Source organism: Anser brachyrhynchus, assembly GCF_964034855.1.
Source record: "Anser brachyrhynchus genome assembly, chromosome: 2".
In the NCBI taxonomy this organism is placed as follows: Eukaryota; Metazoa; Chordata; class Aves; order Anseriformes; family Anatidae; genus Anser; species Anser brachyrhynchus.
Window position 1 is genome coordinate 131,150,937 of NC_137695.1, and position 16,457 is coordinate 131,167,393.

A 16,457-nucleotide genomic window follows, 5' to 3' on the forward strand; every position below is an offset into this window, starting at 1 on the left:
ACCGCCCCACGGCCGGCTGAGGGGGCCCCGGGGTCCTTCACAAGCAGAAAGCCCCACGGTGGGCTAGGTGAAGTCTCCTGCAAGGAGGCGCTTAAATAGACGGAGAAGGAACCGATACAATACAGATCATGTTCCTTAGATGGTACCAGTGCCCTAGAAGAGCTCAGTTCTTACCCTGTCACCCCATTCCCCCTTTTGTTGAGGCATAGCTGCCAAAGGACAAGGGTATATACCCACAGCCCCATTTCTCACGTCCTCAATGTAGCATGAGTAGTCCTCTCTAGTAATGCCAGGCTGGTAGGGGCTGGTGCACTAGTACGTATGAATATTCCAGAACTAAAGTTTTAAGAACTATTTCCAAGTGGAAGTAATTTATTTTTTTTTTTTAAGTATAATCCTCTATAGTAACAGAACAATACATTCCTCACACTTTTTTTTTTTTAACTTTTTTTTTATTAAGCTTCTCACAAGGAATTGAGCATATATACATGACAGCTGGCATGCTAATAAAGTTATCAGGAACTTTTTTTTTTTCTTCCAGACCCCACCGTGGCAGGGGGAAGTTTCAGATTTCACACACCTGTTTCAAACGTGTTTCCAGTTCTAGCCACGGTGATAAAACACATGCCAAAAGCTCTAATCTTACCCACACCAGGTGCCAGAAACATAGAAAAGACAAGCAATTTGAAGACAACAATCAGATAAAGCAACAGGTAGAGGAACAGACCTTGCCAGAGTGCTATGCTGCAAGGTAACACTCTGCGCAGCAGAGGAAATGGGAGTAGTGATACATCTTAAGGGGTTCAGGCCCTTAAGACGTACAGAAAAACACAACTATGTAGTATGTAGTAGATCTTTTCCAGTCAGTCTACATGGGAATGAACATTAGCATTTGACAGCAGCTCTCTCACTGCCTAACAGAAGAACCACTTTCATTCTTACCATCCATACTTTGTTAGTGTGTGACACCTCCACCTGTGAATTAAGATGAATTCACAACTGATCAAAAGTTCAGAACAAAATGTGATTGTGATCACGTTACTGTAACTGAACTAAACCTGCATTAATAGGCATCTTGCGTCCAGAGTCCTTCTAGTTAGATAAGCCAAAGACAAATCAGTAAGTTTTAGATGTCGTGTTACACTACCAGTATCTTTTGTACAAAAAAAGAAGCTCTTAATACAGTACATTGCTACACATCTGTAACTGTGCTACAAGTAACGTACTTCAACAGGCTTTAAGCAAAAGTCCTTTCTTTAGCTGGGAATGATCCTCCTAGTCTGGTTCCCATGCAGGCAACAATTAAGTGAAATAATCACAAGGGAGTAAAGTTTGGTAGCAGAAGTAGATTCAAAATGATCAAGTTGAACAGTAGTTACAGATTCAAAAGGAATTACGAATCCGCAGTATATGTACAGTATAATTAACTTCTCAGAAGAGTTTTCATTGCTGTATTTTAAAGGTTGCCTTCAAATTAGAGATAAGTCCTTTAAATGTTTGAAAGGCATAAAAATTCCCCTTCCCACACAAAACCCCAAACAATGTATTTTAAGTTTCAAAAATAATTTGAACCCACGGACAAGCTTGGTATCAGTTAATCTGGTAAAATAGCTACGTGCTAAATAAACGCACATCTGGTGGAAAGAGCGCAACGAGTGTTAGAAGTGTGCTTAGTTCTTGCTTGCAGCATCTGGCAGTGGGTAGCAGGACAGAGGCAGGAATCTCAGTGGGTCTCCTCCTGTGTCTGTTCTGCAATTGTTTCTGTGGCACTGGCATTGGCAGCAGAGTTCAAAACTTCTCCAAAGTCTCCCCCGGCAGGTTTGTTTCCTCCAACTTTAGACTAGAACATAAAGAGAGCCTCAACATAAAGTTATCTACATAAAACCAGTACCTCTGCACAAAGAGGCTTAACAACTCTTCTCAGCAGAGCAGCTTTTCCAGGACTGAGCTATCCCCACAAGTCTTTATATTACTTAGAAAATCCTTAAATATCACGGACACACCAGCCTCCCTGTGACTTCAAGACACGAAGAATGAAGCAGACCTAATTCTAGGGAGTCTAAAGGTTGACATACACACCCTCAGTTAAAAACAGTACAGGTATGCTGCCTTTAAGCCAGTTAGGCTTCGAAAGATTCGGAGTTAAAACTAGCTGCTGTGTTGTTCAATAAGGAGCTTTGAACGGTTTTCAGTCTCAAGAGCACATCTTGAGTTCTTTAGTGGAGCCTCGCAGCTATGCTACTTTCTCCAGGCAGTGCGTTCACCTTTCCACTTCTTTACAGAAGATATTTTGTGGTATGGCATTAGTGACAATTAGTTTGCAGAGATCTAATGATTCTCTAATGTTATTGCTTGCGTGCTTCTCATCCAGACCAGTGTGTCCCTGAGAACAGTGGAGTCTGGATCTAATTACATGTATTAGTTATTTCTGAAGTTGGTGTAGTTTTAAGGGTTTTTTTTTGTTTTTTTTTTTTTTTTGGTTTGGTTTTTTTTTGGGGGGGGGAGGTATGAAAGAGCTTACTAATGTGTCTTTCTGGTATTAAGCCTTTTGTGAGTAAATTTATTTTTACAAATATTTTCTGCAGAACTAAAGTACAAAGACCTTACATAGTTTAAAAATAAACAACCCAATCTGCACTCCTACCTATGATACTAGTCCTTAGGAAGGCACAGAAGTAAAAGCCTAGACTGTTTTTGATATAATACTGGGTGTATTACTGTCCACTTGTACAGGTTAGATAGCTGTTGATCCATCTAGTTATGAGCATCCTCCTGTTTTTATTCTGAAATCATTAGGCAGAGAAACCATTTACACAGTATTTCTAAAGACATCTAAGCACCTTCAACAACTTACAAGTAACAAAAAAAGAAACACACAGGTTACCCAGAGCCCACTGAAGTCTCTTCTCCACATACACAGCTCCACAGTCATCAAGACTTCTTACTAATGCTTACCTTTAAGTTCTCAACTTTTTCCTCGAAAGATTTGAAAGTAGGAGAATTTCTAGGGACAAAAAGGAACCACAGAATTAAAAATGTATCGAGTTAGTGTATAAACATCAGAAAACAAGCAAGCAGTTGCTTTTTCCAAAGTCAACATGCATTTTGTTTATTTGGGGCTTCTTCCTTGTTTTTAATTGCAGCTTAAAATAGTTTACATCTGGATCTTTATTTGTAAAAATTCAAGAACGTTCAAGCTGCAACTTACTCACATCAATTAGCCATTGCCAGTCTCAGCTATAGGATCTGTCATTACAAGAAGGAAGGGAAAGCTAGCAATTTCCCCCCACACTCCCCCACCCCTCCACACACAGTGATTTCAAACAGGTTTCTGGCTTAAAGGGTTTGTTCAGAAAAGCTTTGTCCAGAAAAGCTTTGTCATCCCTTTTGGATAGCCTACTGTATTACTGCTGAGTAAAGCTTGTCAGATTTTTTTGCTTGTTGGAGGAAAACAACTTTAACAGGCTGTGTTTAAATAACAAAATAGTTCACAGTGACATTTTCTGCTGCTGATATACATTTGAGAGACTCCCCCTTGTTTAAGTGCTGGAGACAGCTGTGAGTACAAACGGTACGTTCTGCACATGCAGAGCAGGACAGCTCACAATGTTCAGTGCTGAGGGCCACTGTATTTTTACTACTAGGGTCAAAAGAGTGCCTTCGTGCTCCGATTAGCTGTCACTGACACTTGCAAATTCGCGCAGTAGCTTGTACACCTGTTCTGCCTTTATGCAGAATGGAAAAAGCTTGCCTTCCATGGACCAAGACTAATCAAGACTAAAAAATAAGTTACATAAAAATGAAAGTATTTGTAAACAGGTTAGGCTCCCCCCCGCCCTTGTTATTTGTGTCAGTCACCCACACTTAGCAGCACTCTTTCATTTAGGAAAAGAGTGACATCTATATATCAAACCAGATTCCCTCAGGAGATGGAGGGACACAGTGCCAAAAAAAGAACGCCAAGAGAAAAGCAAGCAAGCGGTACAAGTCAACAAGAGACTTTTTATGAAGCCACATTTTCTATTCAGTTCCAAAGACAGTCCTAAATCAGATGATGAACTATTGTTGAACTATTGTCTTTTAAACTTGTCAGTTGCATTTCTAACAGGAAGGTAAAGTGTTATAGTTCTCCAAACATCAGGAAAGCGTACTTAGTCCCATTCCAGATGTCTGATAACCATCACGGTTAAGTAGAAATAAAGATATCCTACATAATCTATTTCCTGCGCCAATATAAAGTTATGTACTTTCTTTGGTTTGTTTTGTTTTATTTTTTTTAATTTGTTAGTTACGTTTGATTTTACTTAATTCCACACATGACAATAAATATACCCAACAGCTGGATTATGCATACGTTACCTCATAATAGGCATGCTAATTGAATGTTGTATGGAGCGTATACTAAGTTGCCAGCATTAAGAAAAAAGAAAGCAAGAAATTAGTTGAAATGACAGACAGAAGAAATTGGCTTAGAAAGCTGATTTCCAGACACCATCTTTGGTAAACAGCCAGTCTTATACAGTCTTAAATAAGAACTGCTTCGTTTTGCTTTTTTTTTTTAATTGCTTAGCCATGCACGCATACACATACAAGTACAACAGAGCAAAAGCTGCAACAACTTTTTTCATTTTTAAAAATATTCAAGTGCCATGCTTATTAGTAAGTACATATTTTTAGCTGAAGTCTGTCTGCTGGTAAGTTTTTTCAAGTGAGACATGCTGCATTTACAGTTTTGACAATATCAAGTAGAAAGCAAACGATCCAGAGAGTTATCAACCAACAGACCTTCCTACTCAAAGAATTAGTCCAAAGGTCAGAGGGCTTCCACTTTAATCCAGTATAATTTATATTGATAAGTATATAAGTTTTATCTAGAGAGAGCAGTTACATCAACCTATACCCAACTTCAGGTTTATGGTGGGGGCAGGGAAAGAGTCCTAGTTTCAACACTTCTGAAATTCAGGGAGGATTTCTGTAACCTACCAGTGTTGCTGTACTGTTACTGTTTGGTGAGAACACATACCTACTCCTAGAAGATGACTGGAGGTAGATTAAGGAGCTACCAAATAACTTCAATACCATCAGTTTCATACTCTGGGAAATCCTTATTTACTCTTGATAAGAATTAGTCTTCGTGTTAAGTGTTTCTTGTCAACTACCACAACAGTAAATTAGAAAAAATGATGATTTTTCATAATTGTTTGGAATATTGATTTTTGATAGGGCTTGACAAGGTCTTTCAAGAGAATCCTGTCCATGTGGTTGCTGGTGTGGGGAGGAATAACAAAAAACCTCACGTTTGATGCACCTCCGAAGCTCAAATTAGTACCTCAGCACAACAGAATATGTATTCACAGAAGCAAAAGGCTCATTGGCAGAACTCAGCAATAGGAAGAAAAACACACATGTAAGAGAAGTTGCCTTAAGGTTGGAATCCCTTAAAGCTGATGTACAACTCAAGGTTTTGTAGGTACAGTGTACTGGCAATCAGATTCTTTGAGGCCAGCTGCTGTCCTCCTACATGTTGGTAACGTGGCCATGTTTCATTCCTTTATCCTAAACCCCTTGCTGCTGTTTTTCATCTTCACTGATGGTTTTGCTTCCACAAAGTTTTTTCAGAGCACACAGAAGATGACTATCTTCAGAAGCACCTTCATATTCCTTTCTCTGATCTGGATTTCTAGTAATTCTGGTCTTACTGCTCTGTGCCAAGTTTCATCACAGAACTAGGCTGATACTACATAATTCTTCGTGCAGTCACGCTGAGCCACTTCCCCTTAGCCTGCAAGAAGTGCCTCACTAGCTGAGGAAGTTTAAGGCTAAAGAGGGTGAAAGTTACCTTCTTTTTTTCTGTTTGCAATCTGCAAACCTGCTTACAACAGAGAAGCAACAAGCTATTGCAGATCTTTTAACAGGTGCCTAAAGAACTTTATTTAAAAACTCAGATCACTGAATAGAAGAACTATTTGCATACTTGAGTTTACTTCTCATACGATACACTTGCACATACTCAGAATGTTTTGTGAAGTGTCACCATAATATATAGTTTTGGCACAAAATGATTTGGTTCGCAGGAGCACTGGCTAAGCGCAGTTTCTCTTAAACATCAAATCACTTGTTCAAGTAGTGCATTCTAAGAAGCAAGATTAAGTCTTGAGAAGCTTTACAAAGATAAGTCAATTTTTCTTTTCACAACTGACGGAATGACACAAAGCACTCACTCGGCTAGACCCAGAAGCAGGGCAATTTGAAGATGAGAAGCCCTTTTTTGCAACACCCACAAGTTAAGACACTAGCTTACGTATGAAAGCAAAAAAGACACAGTAAGTTGCTCCCTAATCTTCCATATAGTTTGTATTACATTAAAAGGCTTCTGGTCCTTTACAAATTATTACTTTTACAATTACTACATTGCCTCACATTTTGAGAGCACACAGAGCCATGCCAGAGTCCCTGTCCGGAAAATATGCTTAAGAGCTCATAAGCACTAGTGTCTTCTGTTAATAGTTAGGTTTCCAGTTGATATGCTGACAAATGACGACATTTTGAAGTCCATGATCATATCACATTTCCAAAGCAAGCAAAGAAGTTATTCTACAACCTCAGAAGGAAGAAAGATGAGGATTTACTGGACACAGTGCAAGAGGAGCTAAGTGCAGTTATGATTGCTCAGGAAGTCTGGTGAGAGCTGCAGCTTGGTACTACTGCTATTCGGCACATAATACTCATGTTGCCTACATGAGGATGGCTAGCTAATCAAGACATTCATATAAAGGAGAATAAAGGTATTAAAGAAAACCTGAGAAGGGACAGAATTTGTTTACAGCACAACAAAAAGCAGAAGAAACAGATAAAGAAAGCAACAGCTGCCTGACTTCGCAATACCAGTCCTCCCTCTCTATTTCACTACTTTTCAAGTTCACAGTTCCATTAGCTAGCTGCCTTATTCCCTTCTACAACTCCCTCCAGTCACTTTGCAACAACGAACACCTGCATAGGTTTGCTGCATGGAATACATGGAAATAACCCAATCATGTCACTACAGCTAAAAAATCCCTAAGTTAAAACAGCACAAGAGAAAGTCACAATAAAGAAACCACTTAAGAAAAATGCACCCCAATATTCAGTACTAGTTCAAGTATCAGACCCATAAATTCTCAGTTCCAGGAAGAGACTTTGACATCTAAAACTTCCTGAAATTCAGACTTGTGCCATCTTAAAAGTAGACACCAATTTAGGGGTTACATAACCACGGGACCTGAATTCACTGGTTGAATCCCAGTTGAAATCCCAGTTGAACTTGATCCTCATGAAAGCAAAAAAATCTCAAGTCTCTTAAGTGCAATTAAGATCTAGAACAGCACTAATTCCACACACACTCCTTTTTTTTTTTTAAATCCAGCTGCTCCTGAATTTATATCCCTACCTTGAATTTCCATTGCCTCATTTCCCCAGAGAAGCACACCGACAGTGTGACTCCTCTGGCCCTGTCACTCTCCCTCCCAGTGGCCTCATTTCTGATAGTGGCCAGGTCACTGTTGAATACTCGCTAACTTGAGCAATTAGGACACTCTTGTTGGGTTGGATGTTGAGGTATTAAATTCTTGAGGCCAGAAGAGAGCTAGGAGTCTGTGCTTATCTCTGTCAAATAGGGTAGTCCAATACCTGCATGAGAACACCACAGCCTGACGGAAGGAAGGTGAACCCTGTTAAGCAAGCAGCTGAGCCCTGCATCCGAAAGGCATCTTCCAGTCTCCCTGTCCTGCTGATGGACAAAGATGAGATACTGCAGACATTCTTACCCTTGAACAAACTGGGCTCACTGCCTGCCTCCTCTGCACGCACAGCAGAAGGGGCTAGAGCTCCTAGCTAGCGTTCTAGCAGCCGGATACCTACATCTCTAGAGATCCTATTAACATCTAAAAGATTACATAATAGGAAAGTACAAAGAAGATGAAGCCAGACAGAGGTGCACGAGAGGATGAGGCAATAGACAGAAGCTGCTACACAGGAAAAAGTTATCTACTGAAAACTTTACACTGAATATTTGCTTAGAGTAAGCAGATAAAAGGCACTGCAGAAAAGGTAATTAAAATGCTCCAAGTCCAGAGCTGCTAAAGTAATCAGGTCAAAGATAAGGACTGTTTCACTGGCAAAATTTCACTGGCAAAACCATGAGCAGTGAATGCACAAGCTACCTCACACTCCGCCCGTAGTAATTTGATTAGAGTCACAATGCTAAACAACCACTGTAATAGACACCAGAAAGGGAAAAATTTTACTCTCAAGGCACAAACACCGTACAGACAGAGGAGGAATTCTGCGTGCCATTGACCTCAAAACCATATTCTGCCTCTTTTAAAAAAAAGAAATCCGGACTCATTTTAACAGGTTTCTTTCTTACATGAAAGAGAGACTAATTATTGCATGTTATCAAGATTTCATGTTCTGGGATAGCTACCAGATGAACGTGAAGAAATGTCTTCTGACATTGTAAGAACTGCAGCTTTACAACAACTAACACTGGAGAAAAAAAGTTACCTTTTACAGACACAACTCATTTAAAGCTTTTAATGGAGACAGTCTGACTACATGCTTATTTCAGAAACAGTTCTTGTGCCCACCTTACCTAAAGGAATGTGAAAATGCCTGTAGTCTGCACAATGCCAGAGTAAGCATTAAAGAGAGAAAGGAAGTTCTGATAAATCTGAAGCAAAATAAGTGTCTGAAGCTGCACCTCAAAGTTTTTCTCACTGGACTTCAAAAAGCAAGAAAGAGGTTAATGGCAGCACTTCAAAAATCAATGGTTGATTTTATTACATTGCTCTCCAACGCAGCAATATTCTGTTAGAATGTGTTTTACTTGCCCAATAATTGAAAAGTAAGTTTGATCCACTATTCATAACAAGTTACAAGTGGACATAAGTTTTATATGTTCCAGTAGTAAAAATTGTATAATCAAAGAATTGTAAGCATATGATTAGATTGCATCCAGGAAGAGTTTAGTTTGCACGCAGTTAACAGTACATGTAGTGCTAAAAGTTACCATCAAACTCACCTAATTTGTATGAAAGGGCTGTGTCATTTCACACAGTCAAAATATGCTGTTGTACACCAATATTTAGGAATTAAAATAGTCTATTAAAAGGTAATAAAATCAAGCCACTGCTATGAGGTAGAACAGCTTACAAACAAGTAAGACACCGTAAAAGGAATTCGCACACACAAAATACAAAAAACAATCTTTAACTGTCTTTTAAGTGTGGCATTCCACAAGCTGAGAAAGTCAGGGAACAGAAGTGATGATGCTACTTGCATTGGGCACACAGAGGCAGACAGGGATGCTGCTATCTGCAATCGTACCAGGAAAACAGGAGTGGCAGTGGAGGTAATAGCATATGTCATTTCTCTTGCATATATAAAACGCACCCCACAGAACTCTTCCACTTCAGGGAGGACATACAGGCACATTTTGCAGCAAGTCACTCAGCACTGCTAAGACTAAGGCATGCCAAGGGTTCTTGATAGATAAACTTTCAGAAGTGCTAAGCATGTTAACAGCATAAATTTGTTTTAGTAATCTTCTGCTTAAATAAAGAAGTGCAATTTCTTGTTAAAAAGAAAAAGAAACCTACTTGACATCTTCAAACTTCTTGGTTATGACTGAACCAACAGTTGAAAAAGCAGCAGAGGCCTTCTGACCAGCCTGAGACAGGGTTTCTGATGTTCTCTTGTATCTGTGTTCAAACAAAATTAAGTCTATAGTTATTTTAACAGAACACATGAGAAACTTAGTGAAACTTTTAGTGTATGTATGTTCAGTTTGTATCAAACCCAGAAGTATACTTCAACTTTTGGGAAGAGTGGACAAGCTACTTAAGAGACTATTTTGAATCACTGCCATCCCTTCTGGCTAGGGCACCACCCCAGATTTCAGATCAGATTCACCATCATATATCTACTACTCCAGCCCCAGAACAGATGCAATCTGATACTTTAGGACTTTCAAAGAGAAAAACCAGCATGAATACATATTGAAAAAAAGGTTATTTCTGGTACCAAGTGTCTAAAGTCTTATCCATAATGGTTTTGTCAATAAACTTCACAATACAAGATTCTGTATTTAGAGGTACATCCTCACATATTCTGGAAAGTCATTGACTGCAGAAAATGAAGTTCACTCTATGCCTCAAAGTAAAAGTTTTTGTTTGGCTAGAGTATTAACTGTGACTTTGTACTTCTCCTGCATGAGCTCAGTTTACAAAGTTTTTCACATTAGAAAAGGATACTCTGACTTGGTACCGGTATCTCAGTTGTTAGTCAAATATATTAGAATTTCCCATATTGTGGTTCATTCTTATTTCGCATGAGATGATATGACTAGTAGTGTCCGTAATGAGAGAAATCTATGAATTATTCACACAAATCTTAGTGCAACCTAACTTTGTGTTATCTACGCATCTTATTTCACAAAAATAGTGGATTTAGACATAAGAACGTAATAGTTTTCATCTCAGACTACCATCACAAAGAGGTACATACGCTGCGGTTGATGTAACATCTTGCCAACTTTTGGTAATGTTCTGCTTTAGTTCCTGTAAGGAGTTAATTCCCAGCTTTCTCTTGATTTCTGCTAGGTGCTTCTCTTTGGCAGCTAGCACTTGTGAGAGTGTCTGGATTTCTTCTTCCACCTATTGCAGCAAAGATGAGAGAATTAAGTTAACAAGTGATCTACAGAGCCATTTAACTACATATGTAGGAAAAAAACATCACTAGACATCAGTAATGGAAGGGATAACAGCTTTTTTTTCTTTTTTTTTTTTTTTTTTTTAGCATCGCCTCACAGTTGTTTCTAACTACTAAAGGGGAAAGCCAATGTAGTCTACAACAATAACCAGTTAGTCAGAAAGAAGCCTACCTGCAGCTAGCTCTGTTAATATAACAGGAATAAGGAACTGGGTAGCTCTGAAAGATGGTATCGTTAGAAATTACTACCTTTAGACTCCACTGGCCTACGTTGAGCTTGAAGATTAGTCAAACCTGGGACAACCACCAAGCCTGCATGCTCTTTCCACATCAGAAGAGATGCTAGCTTACAAACATGAGGAAGCTCAGAGCGTCTGTTCCACACACGAGTTTCGTCTCCTTTCTTGACCATAAAGGTTCTTCTGTGAGCTGAATTCAGCTACAGGAATGTCCTACCCAGAGCATGCTGGAAAGGAGTTGGAGGGGTGGGAATAGTGGCAGACGGAGCGGTTTAAAAAAAGTAACCTGTTCTACAACTAAAAGAAACTATGATGTCCGTGTACTTTCTTATTTACACAGATAATCAATTAAGTGTCTCAGCAACATGGACCAGGTCACGGTCAGAGGCATACAGCCTACAGAAAAGCATTGTAGAACTGCTTGACAGGCGTGATGGAGGCACTAAGGCAACATGTACAAAGGCATACATCCAACCCTACCTTCTTCATCCGGACTGGACCACCCTACTTTAGGATGTCAGGCTGCCTACTCATTTAAGCTCCCTTGAGGGAGTACGAATATCATAGAATATCCCGAGCTGGAAGGGACCCATATGGATCATCGAGTCCAACTCCTGGCACCGCACAGATCTACCCAAAAGTTTAGACCATGTGACTAAGTGCACAGCCACAACGCTTCCTGAACTCTGACAGGCTTGGTGCAGTGACTACTTCAATGCACCTTACCCTTAATGCACTTGGGTTTGGATACCTGTATGAAGATCAGCACGACAGCTGAGCAGGACCAGATTCCCCTAACACCTTCAATTGACCATTTCAACACGGAACAATACTCAGGACCACTAAAAACAAAGCCTGACTGAAAAGCTGTGTGTTTATTTCACAGCTAACCTTGGTATGCCAAAATTTTAAGTTTAAGCTAGTTTCTTTTATTCCCTTTAGGGTCCTAAAGTCGCAGGGAGCTACAAAGGAAAAAAGTCCACTCAATGAAACTTGACTTTGATGACTTATGAAATATATACACCATGCTTGAATATTTGACTGTCCTTCAACAAGTGCTACTTTAATCGCTCTTAATTTTTCTGCTACTGTCAAGTATAAACAAGCATAGTTACACAGTTAGCTATTAGCAAAGCAGCGTACACATGGAATTTACTACAAAGCATCCTTCATGAAAACAGCTTTAATCACACCACACCAATAGAGATAACACTTGGTAATGGCTTCTAACTGTGTTCTGACAGCTTTTTTTTTTTCCACCCTTAAATGAGAGAGGGGTAAACAAAAAAGTTAGACATCTATAAATTCTGGTTTAAACTGTTTACTAAGCACTTTTAGCTTAATTAATTCCCTGTAGTTATAACTAGAGTTTCTTCCTGACATGTTCCCTTTCTTCTCACACCCCTCAATACAGAAGAGTGCTGTACCCAGCTTCACTCAGAATGAATACACATAGCATTAGTCGTGTGTTCAAAGACATAGATTTTAATTCTCAAAACCAATTTAAGAACTATTTCAGAGATTTACCTTAGCAAGCTCTCTTCTTAGCTCATCCTGTTCTTCTTCTGAGAGTGTTTCTGCCATACCAACTGTAGCAGCAGCATCCTCTCCAACCTCAGGTATAGAGTCAGTTCTCAGCAGCCCTAGAGGTGAACAAACCATTAAAAGTCAGATCATTGTGCATTTGCCAGACAACAACTGCATGTTGATATACAGCCCTTTCATGCCAGTGTATAAATAAGACTTACAACAGGATACCAGAGTCACACTCCAAGTACTATGGCATACAGGAGACCAGAAGACATTTTACTGACTGTTTCACTCTATCAAGTTGCAATAAAACTCAATATAATTTCAACTTCTGCTACAGGAGGAGGCTAGAAACTTGTTGAGAACAACCTGGCCCACTACTCTGATGAAAACCAAGGTACAGAGCACATCTCAACCACAGAGTGGTTCATACATAACCTCTGCCCAGGACTTCATACGATCGCTGCTCTGAATTGCTCATGCAGCACAAACTCTGGAGGTGTTAGAGGTGCTTGGAACCAGCAAAGAAGGCTCGCTCCCTCCCTCTCTGCTCTCTGGATCAGAGAAAAATGCCTGTTCTCAGCAAACTGGGAAATGCCACGGCCACAAACAAGTCCAGCAGCAGTGGAGAAAAGGGGTGCACCGCAAGTGGGCACTCTTCCCAATATGCTGTGCTCAACCTTTCTGCCCCTTGTAACTGGGACCACCATGGCTAGGAAGTCACAGATAGCATGGAACTAGAAGTAAGTTGCTCTTTTGTGCTTGGATTTTAAGACAGAAGCCCAGAGAAAGAGCTTAGGACCAAAAGGCCTCCACTGCAGACAAACTGGTGGAGTGCTGAGAAGGGACTGATGAGGATGTCAGTCAGCTCTTCCCCACTTCCCCTTCCAAATCCAGAAACCAAAACTCTGCCAAGCCCCTCTATATTAATCTGAAACATCCCTATGGTCCTCCTCAGCTTTTGTTTTCACAGCTTCACGCAAAGGAAGAGATACAAAGAACACTGCTCTCCTATGATGTGCTCAGTTTTTAAAATTTAGTTATTCCTAATCCTAACTAGTCCTGTGCTTGCAGGATTCTCAGGATATTCTATGGTTTTCTGTTGGAACGGGGGCACAAGGACCATCCAGTCCAACTCAGGACTACGCAGGGCAACATAAGAGTTAAACCACATGGCCTAACAGGATGCCCAAAGGCTTCCTGGTGCTGTGACCACTGCCCTGGGCAGCCTGTCCCAGTGCCCAACCACCCTCTGGGTGCAGAACCTTTCCCTAACCCCCAGCCTGACCCTCCCCTGTCCCAGCTCCATGCCGTTCCCTCGGGTCCTGTCGCTGTCCCCAGAGAGCAGAGCTCAGCGCCTGCCCCTCCGCTCCCCTCGTGAGGGAGCTGCAGGCCGCCATGAGGCCTCCCCTCAGCCTGCTCTGCTCTGGGCTGCACAAACCAAGTAAGGCAACAAACAGCAAAAGATTTCCCATTTTGTATCTTTGTAGCCAATACTTAAACACAGTTCACCAAAACGAGGGAATCCTACAATAATTTGGGAAGAGACCAATTTGCAGAGAGATTGAATGCTGGAATGGTTACAGGATCCCAGAACTAACACTAATCAAGAGGTAAAATAGCTTTATAAATAGTAAAACAGGGTAAAATGAAGAGTCTAACAAATTAAACCAAGGAGATTTTTTTTTTTTTAATATGATAGTGGAGGGTGACAAAACCAATAAATCAGGAAAAGAACAGTTATGCATGGATCTTTTCCAGCTATTAGCTAGTTATTCTGTTAACAACAGCCTGGCACTGAGGCGTTTAAGGGGTAACAGGAGAACAATTGCCTTCTCTGTCCTTTCATAGGGCTGGAAGCATACATTCATTCAGACAAGTTGAGGACACATTAAGGTTCCCTTGCTAGTCACTCCAGTAATTAACCAGATCAATCCCACCCTGGTTTCAGCAGCTTTTGATGGCCTTACAGTGACAGTATTTGGCTTGAGAATTCAACAGCCCATTAACGAGCAATTGGACCACCACTGTAATTTCCTTGTGAGACTTGGTATCAAACAGCTACATCACAATACACTGAAAAAGCCCGGGGAAAAAAAGATTCTGCAAGGCTGTAATTCTATAAAACATGCTCCTAGCAGCTGTCAGGCCTATAAAAGGAGACGTCTTCTTCTTGATCAAGTTACTAAACCACAGCAAAGCTCAATTTCCACAAATTCTCTCCATAACAGTATGATTTCCACCTATATTTGTGCCCAGAACAATTCTCCTCTAGAAGCACCCTGCTACATGGACAGGACACGTGTAAATGTTGAGCCAGCTGGGGAGCACAGCAATCAGGAAGCATACTGAACCCTGAATTTATGAAAGCAGTACCACATTTCCCCCAGAGAATTGTGTGTCTTAAACATAACAGTGCTTACAGGTTTCCCAATTATTTTCTGGCAGAAATCTAAAGGGGGGGGGACAGAGGGTTCAAGTCTAATGCCCAAACAAAACACAGCACTACAGCCCAGAACACTATAGGATTACAGCTCACATCCCACAACTAGACCATTTATTTGTACATCAACACATTTCCTTTTTGTAACATCAAGCCATTAAGAATGCCATAACTTTGTCTGATTGCCATTTGTGCTATTATATATGCCCAACAGAAGGAAGAAATTTAAATTGCACTTTTCCTTGATGCACTGTCATCCTCAGCAAATTGCCCTCTTTCTGACGGCAGATTTAGAGTTAGGCTAGCAACCCCTTTAAGGGCTACAGAACTCACCATTTCAAAACCAAATTTCGGATGCTTTTCAAGCACCAAAGAGCACACTGCCTACAGAGCATTAGCACATCCTGCTGAGAGGCTGCTCAATCTGGTTATGAAGGGTCATCTGGATTATCTCACCAAAAATAGATCAAGTGAACTAACTCAGAGGCAGGAAAACAGGCTGGATTGCCTCCAGTGTGAACCAGTATATTGGGGAATATACTTTACCTTTGGAAAATTGGTGCTTCAAGGCAGTTTCTGCTGCTTCTTGCAGCACAAAGTTGAACTTGAGGTTCAATGCTAAGAAGCATGGGAAAGATCTCACCTCGCCTCCCCACTTACAGATGGTTTAGGAAGATAGGAAGTCACTGCTAATCAGGTGCCTTCACATCTCACCTAGTTCATCTCGTCACACCTTCCCCTTCTTGCTTTCTGTCCCACTCCCACATATTACTCCTCCTTTAGTCCCATTCGAAGCATGCAGACACCTGCCACCTCCGCTCTCACCCCATTACCGTTCACCTCCGCCCTGGCATTATTCCCCCTCTCACGTCAGTACTTGCAGGACACGGTGCATCTGCACTAGTGCAAGGCAGTGCTTGGCTTCTGCTCGTATTTCACAGTGCCTTATTTCTTACATCTTTAGGGCTGCAAAGCACTTAAAACTCAGTCACTGGATACCCTGCTATAACCAAGTTCAGTGTGAGCATTTCAAATCTCTTAAGCAGAGGGAAAATTCTGTAGAGAGAATCCAGTAGCTGGAAGTAATTAGCCTGTATTGGGAAAACTTACCTAATTTTAAGGTCAGTTTTTAGGTGTCTGCTTTTCTAAGACTGACAAGTTATCCCAACGGTTTATCAGGTCTAGTTAAAGGAACCAAATGAAGACATTAAGAACTTCGTTTGTTAGGTCTCTGCAGATCACGAGCAGTCAAAGAAACAAGACTTAAGCCCACGTTCCTCTTACAGGGTAGATGAAGCATTCTGTTTACACTCAGGTTTTGGTCTGTGCTTTGCAGTTTTCAGCCCAAGTTTGTTACCCATCTTGACCTGAAGTTCCTACCACTTCCTGGCCTGAAGTCAGAGATTAGCAACAAACACAAGCCATTTAAGGAAGCACTGGTCACTTCAGATGAGCAACCTTTTGGGTGGGGAAGGGTTAGCCTTTACAAAACCTTATCT

At 40.7% G+C, this 16,457-nt stretch overlaps 1 protein-coding gene across 11 annotated transcripts in view; it reads right to left on the minus strand.

Moving 5' to 3' along the window:
- Window positions 1-430: 430 nt before the first annotated feature.
- The window catches only part of TPD52 (tumor protein D52), a 43,631-nt gene continuing 27,604 nt past the window's right edge, over window positions 431-16,457 (minus strand). For 6 of the 11 annotated variants that reach the window (XM_080581202.1, XM_080581192.1, XM_080581201.1 and 3 more), the window contains exons 2-8: window positions 12,513-12,628; window positions 10,543-10,691; window positions 9,636-9,737; window positions 8,630-8,656; window positions 4,360-4,401; window positions 2,956-3,004; window positions 431-1,840 (exon numbers count right to left, since the gene is read on the minus strand). In XM_080581202.1, coding sequence (XP_080437328.1) covers window positions 1,724-1,840; window positions 2,956-3,004; window positions 4,360-4,401; window positions 8,630-8,656; window positions 9,636-9,737; window positions 10,543-10,691; window positions 12,513-12,628 — 602 coding nt within the window. In that variant the 3' untranslated portion in view covers window positions 431-1,723. The remainder of the gene's footprint in view (window positions 1,841-2,955; window positions 3,005-4,359; window positions 4,402-8,629; window positions 8,657-9,635; window positions 9,738-10,542; window positions 10,692-12,512; window positions 12,629-16,457) is intronic. The other 5 variants (XM_080581198.1, XM_080581194.1, XM_080581199.1 and 2 more) reach the window with 2 other exon arrangements.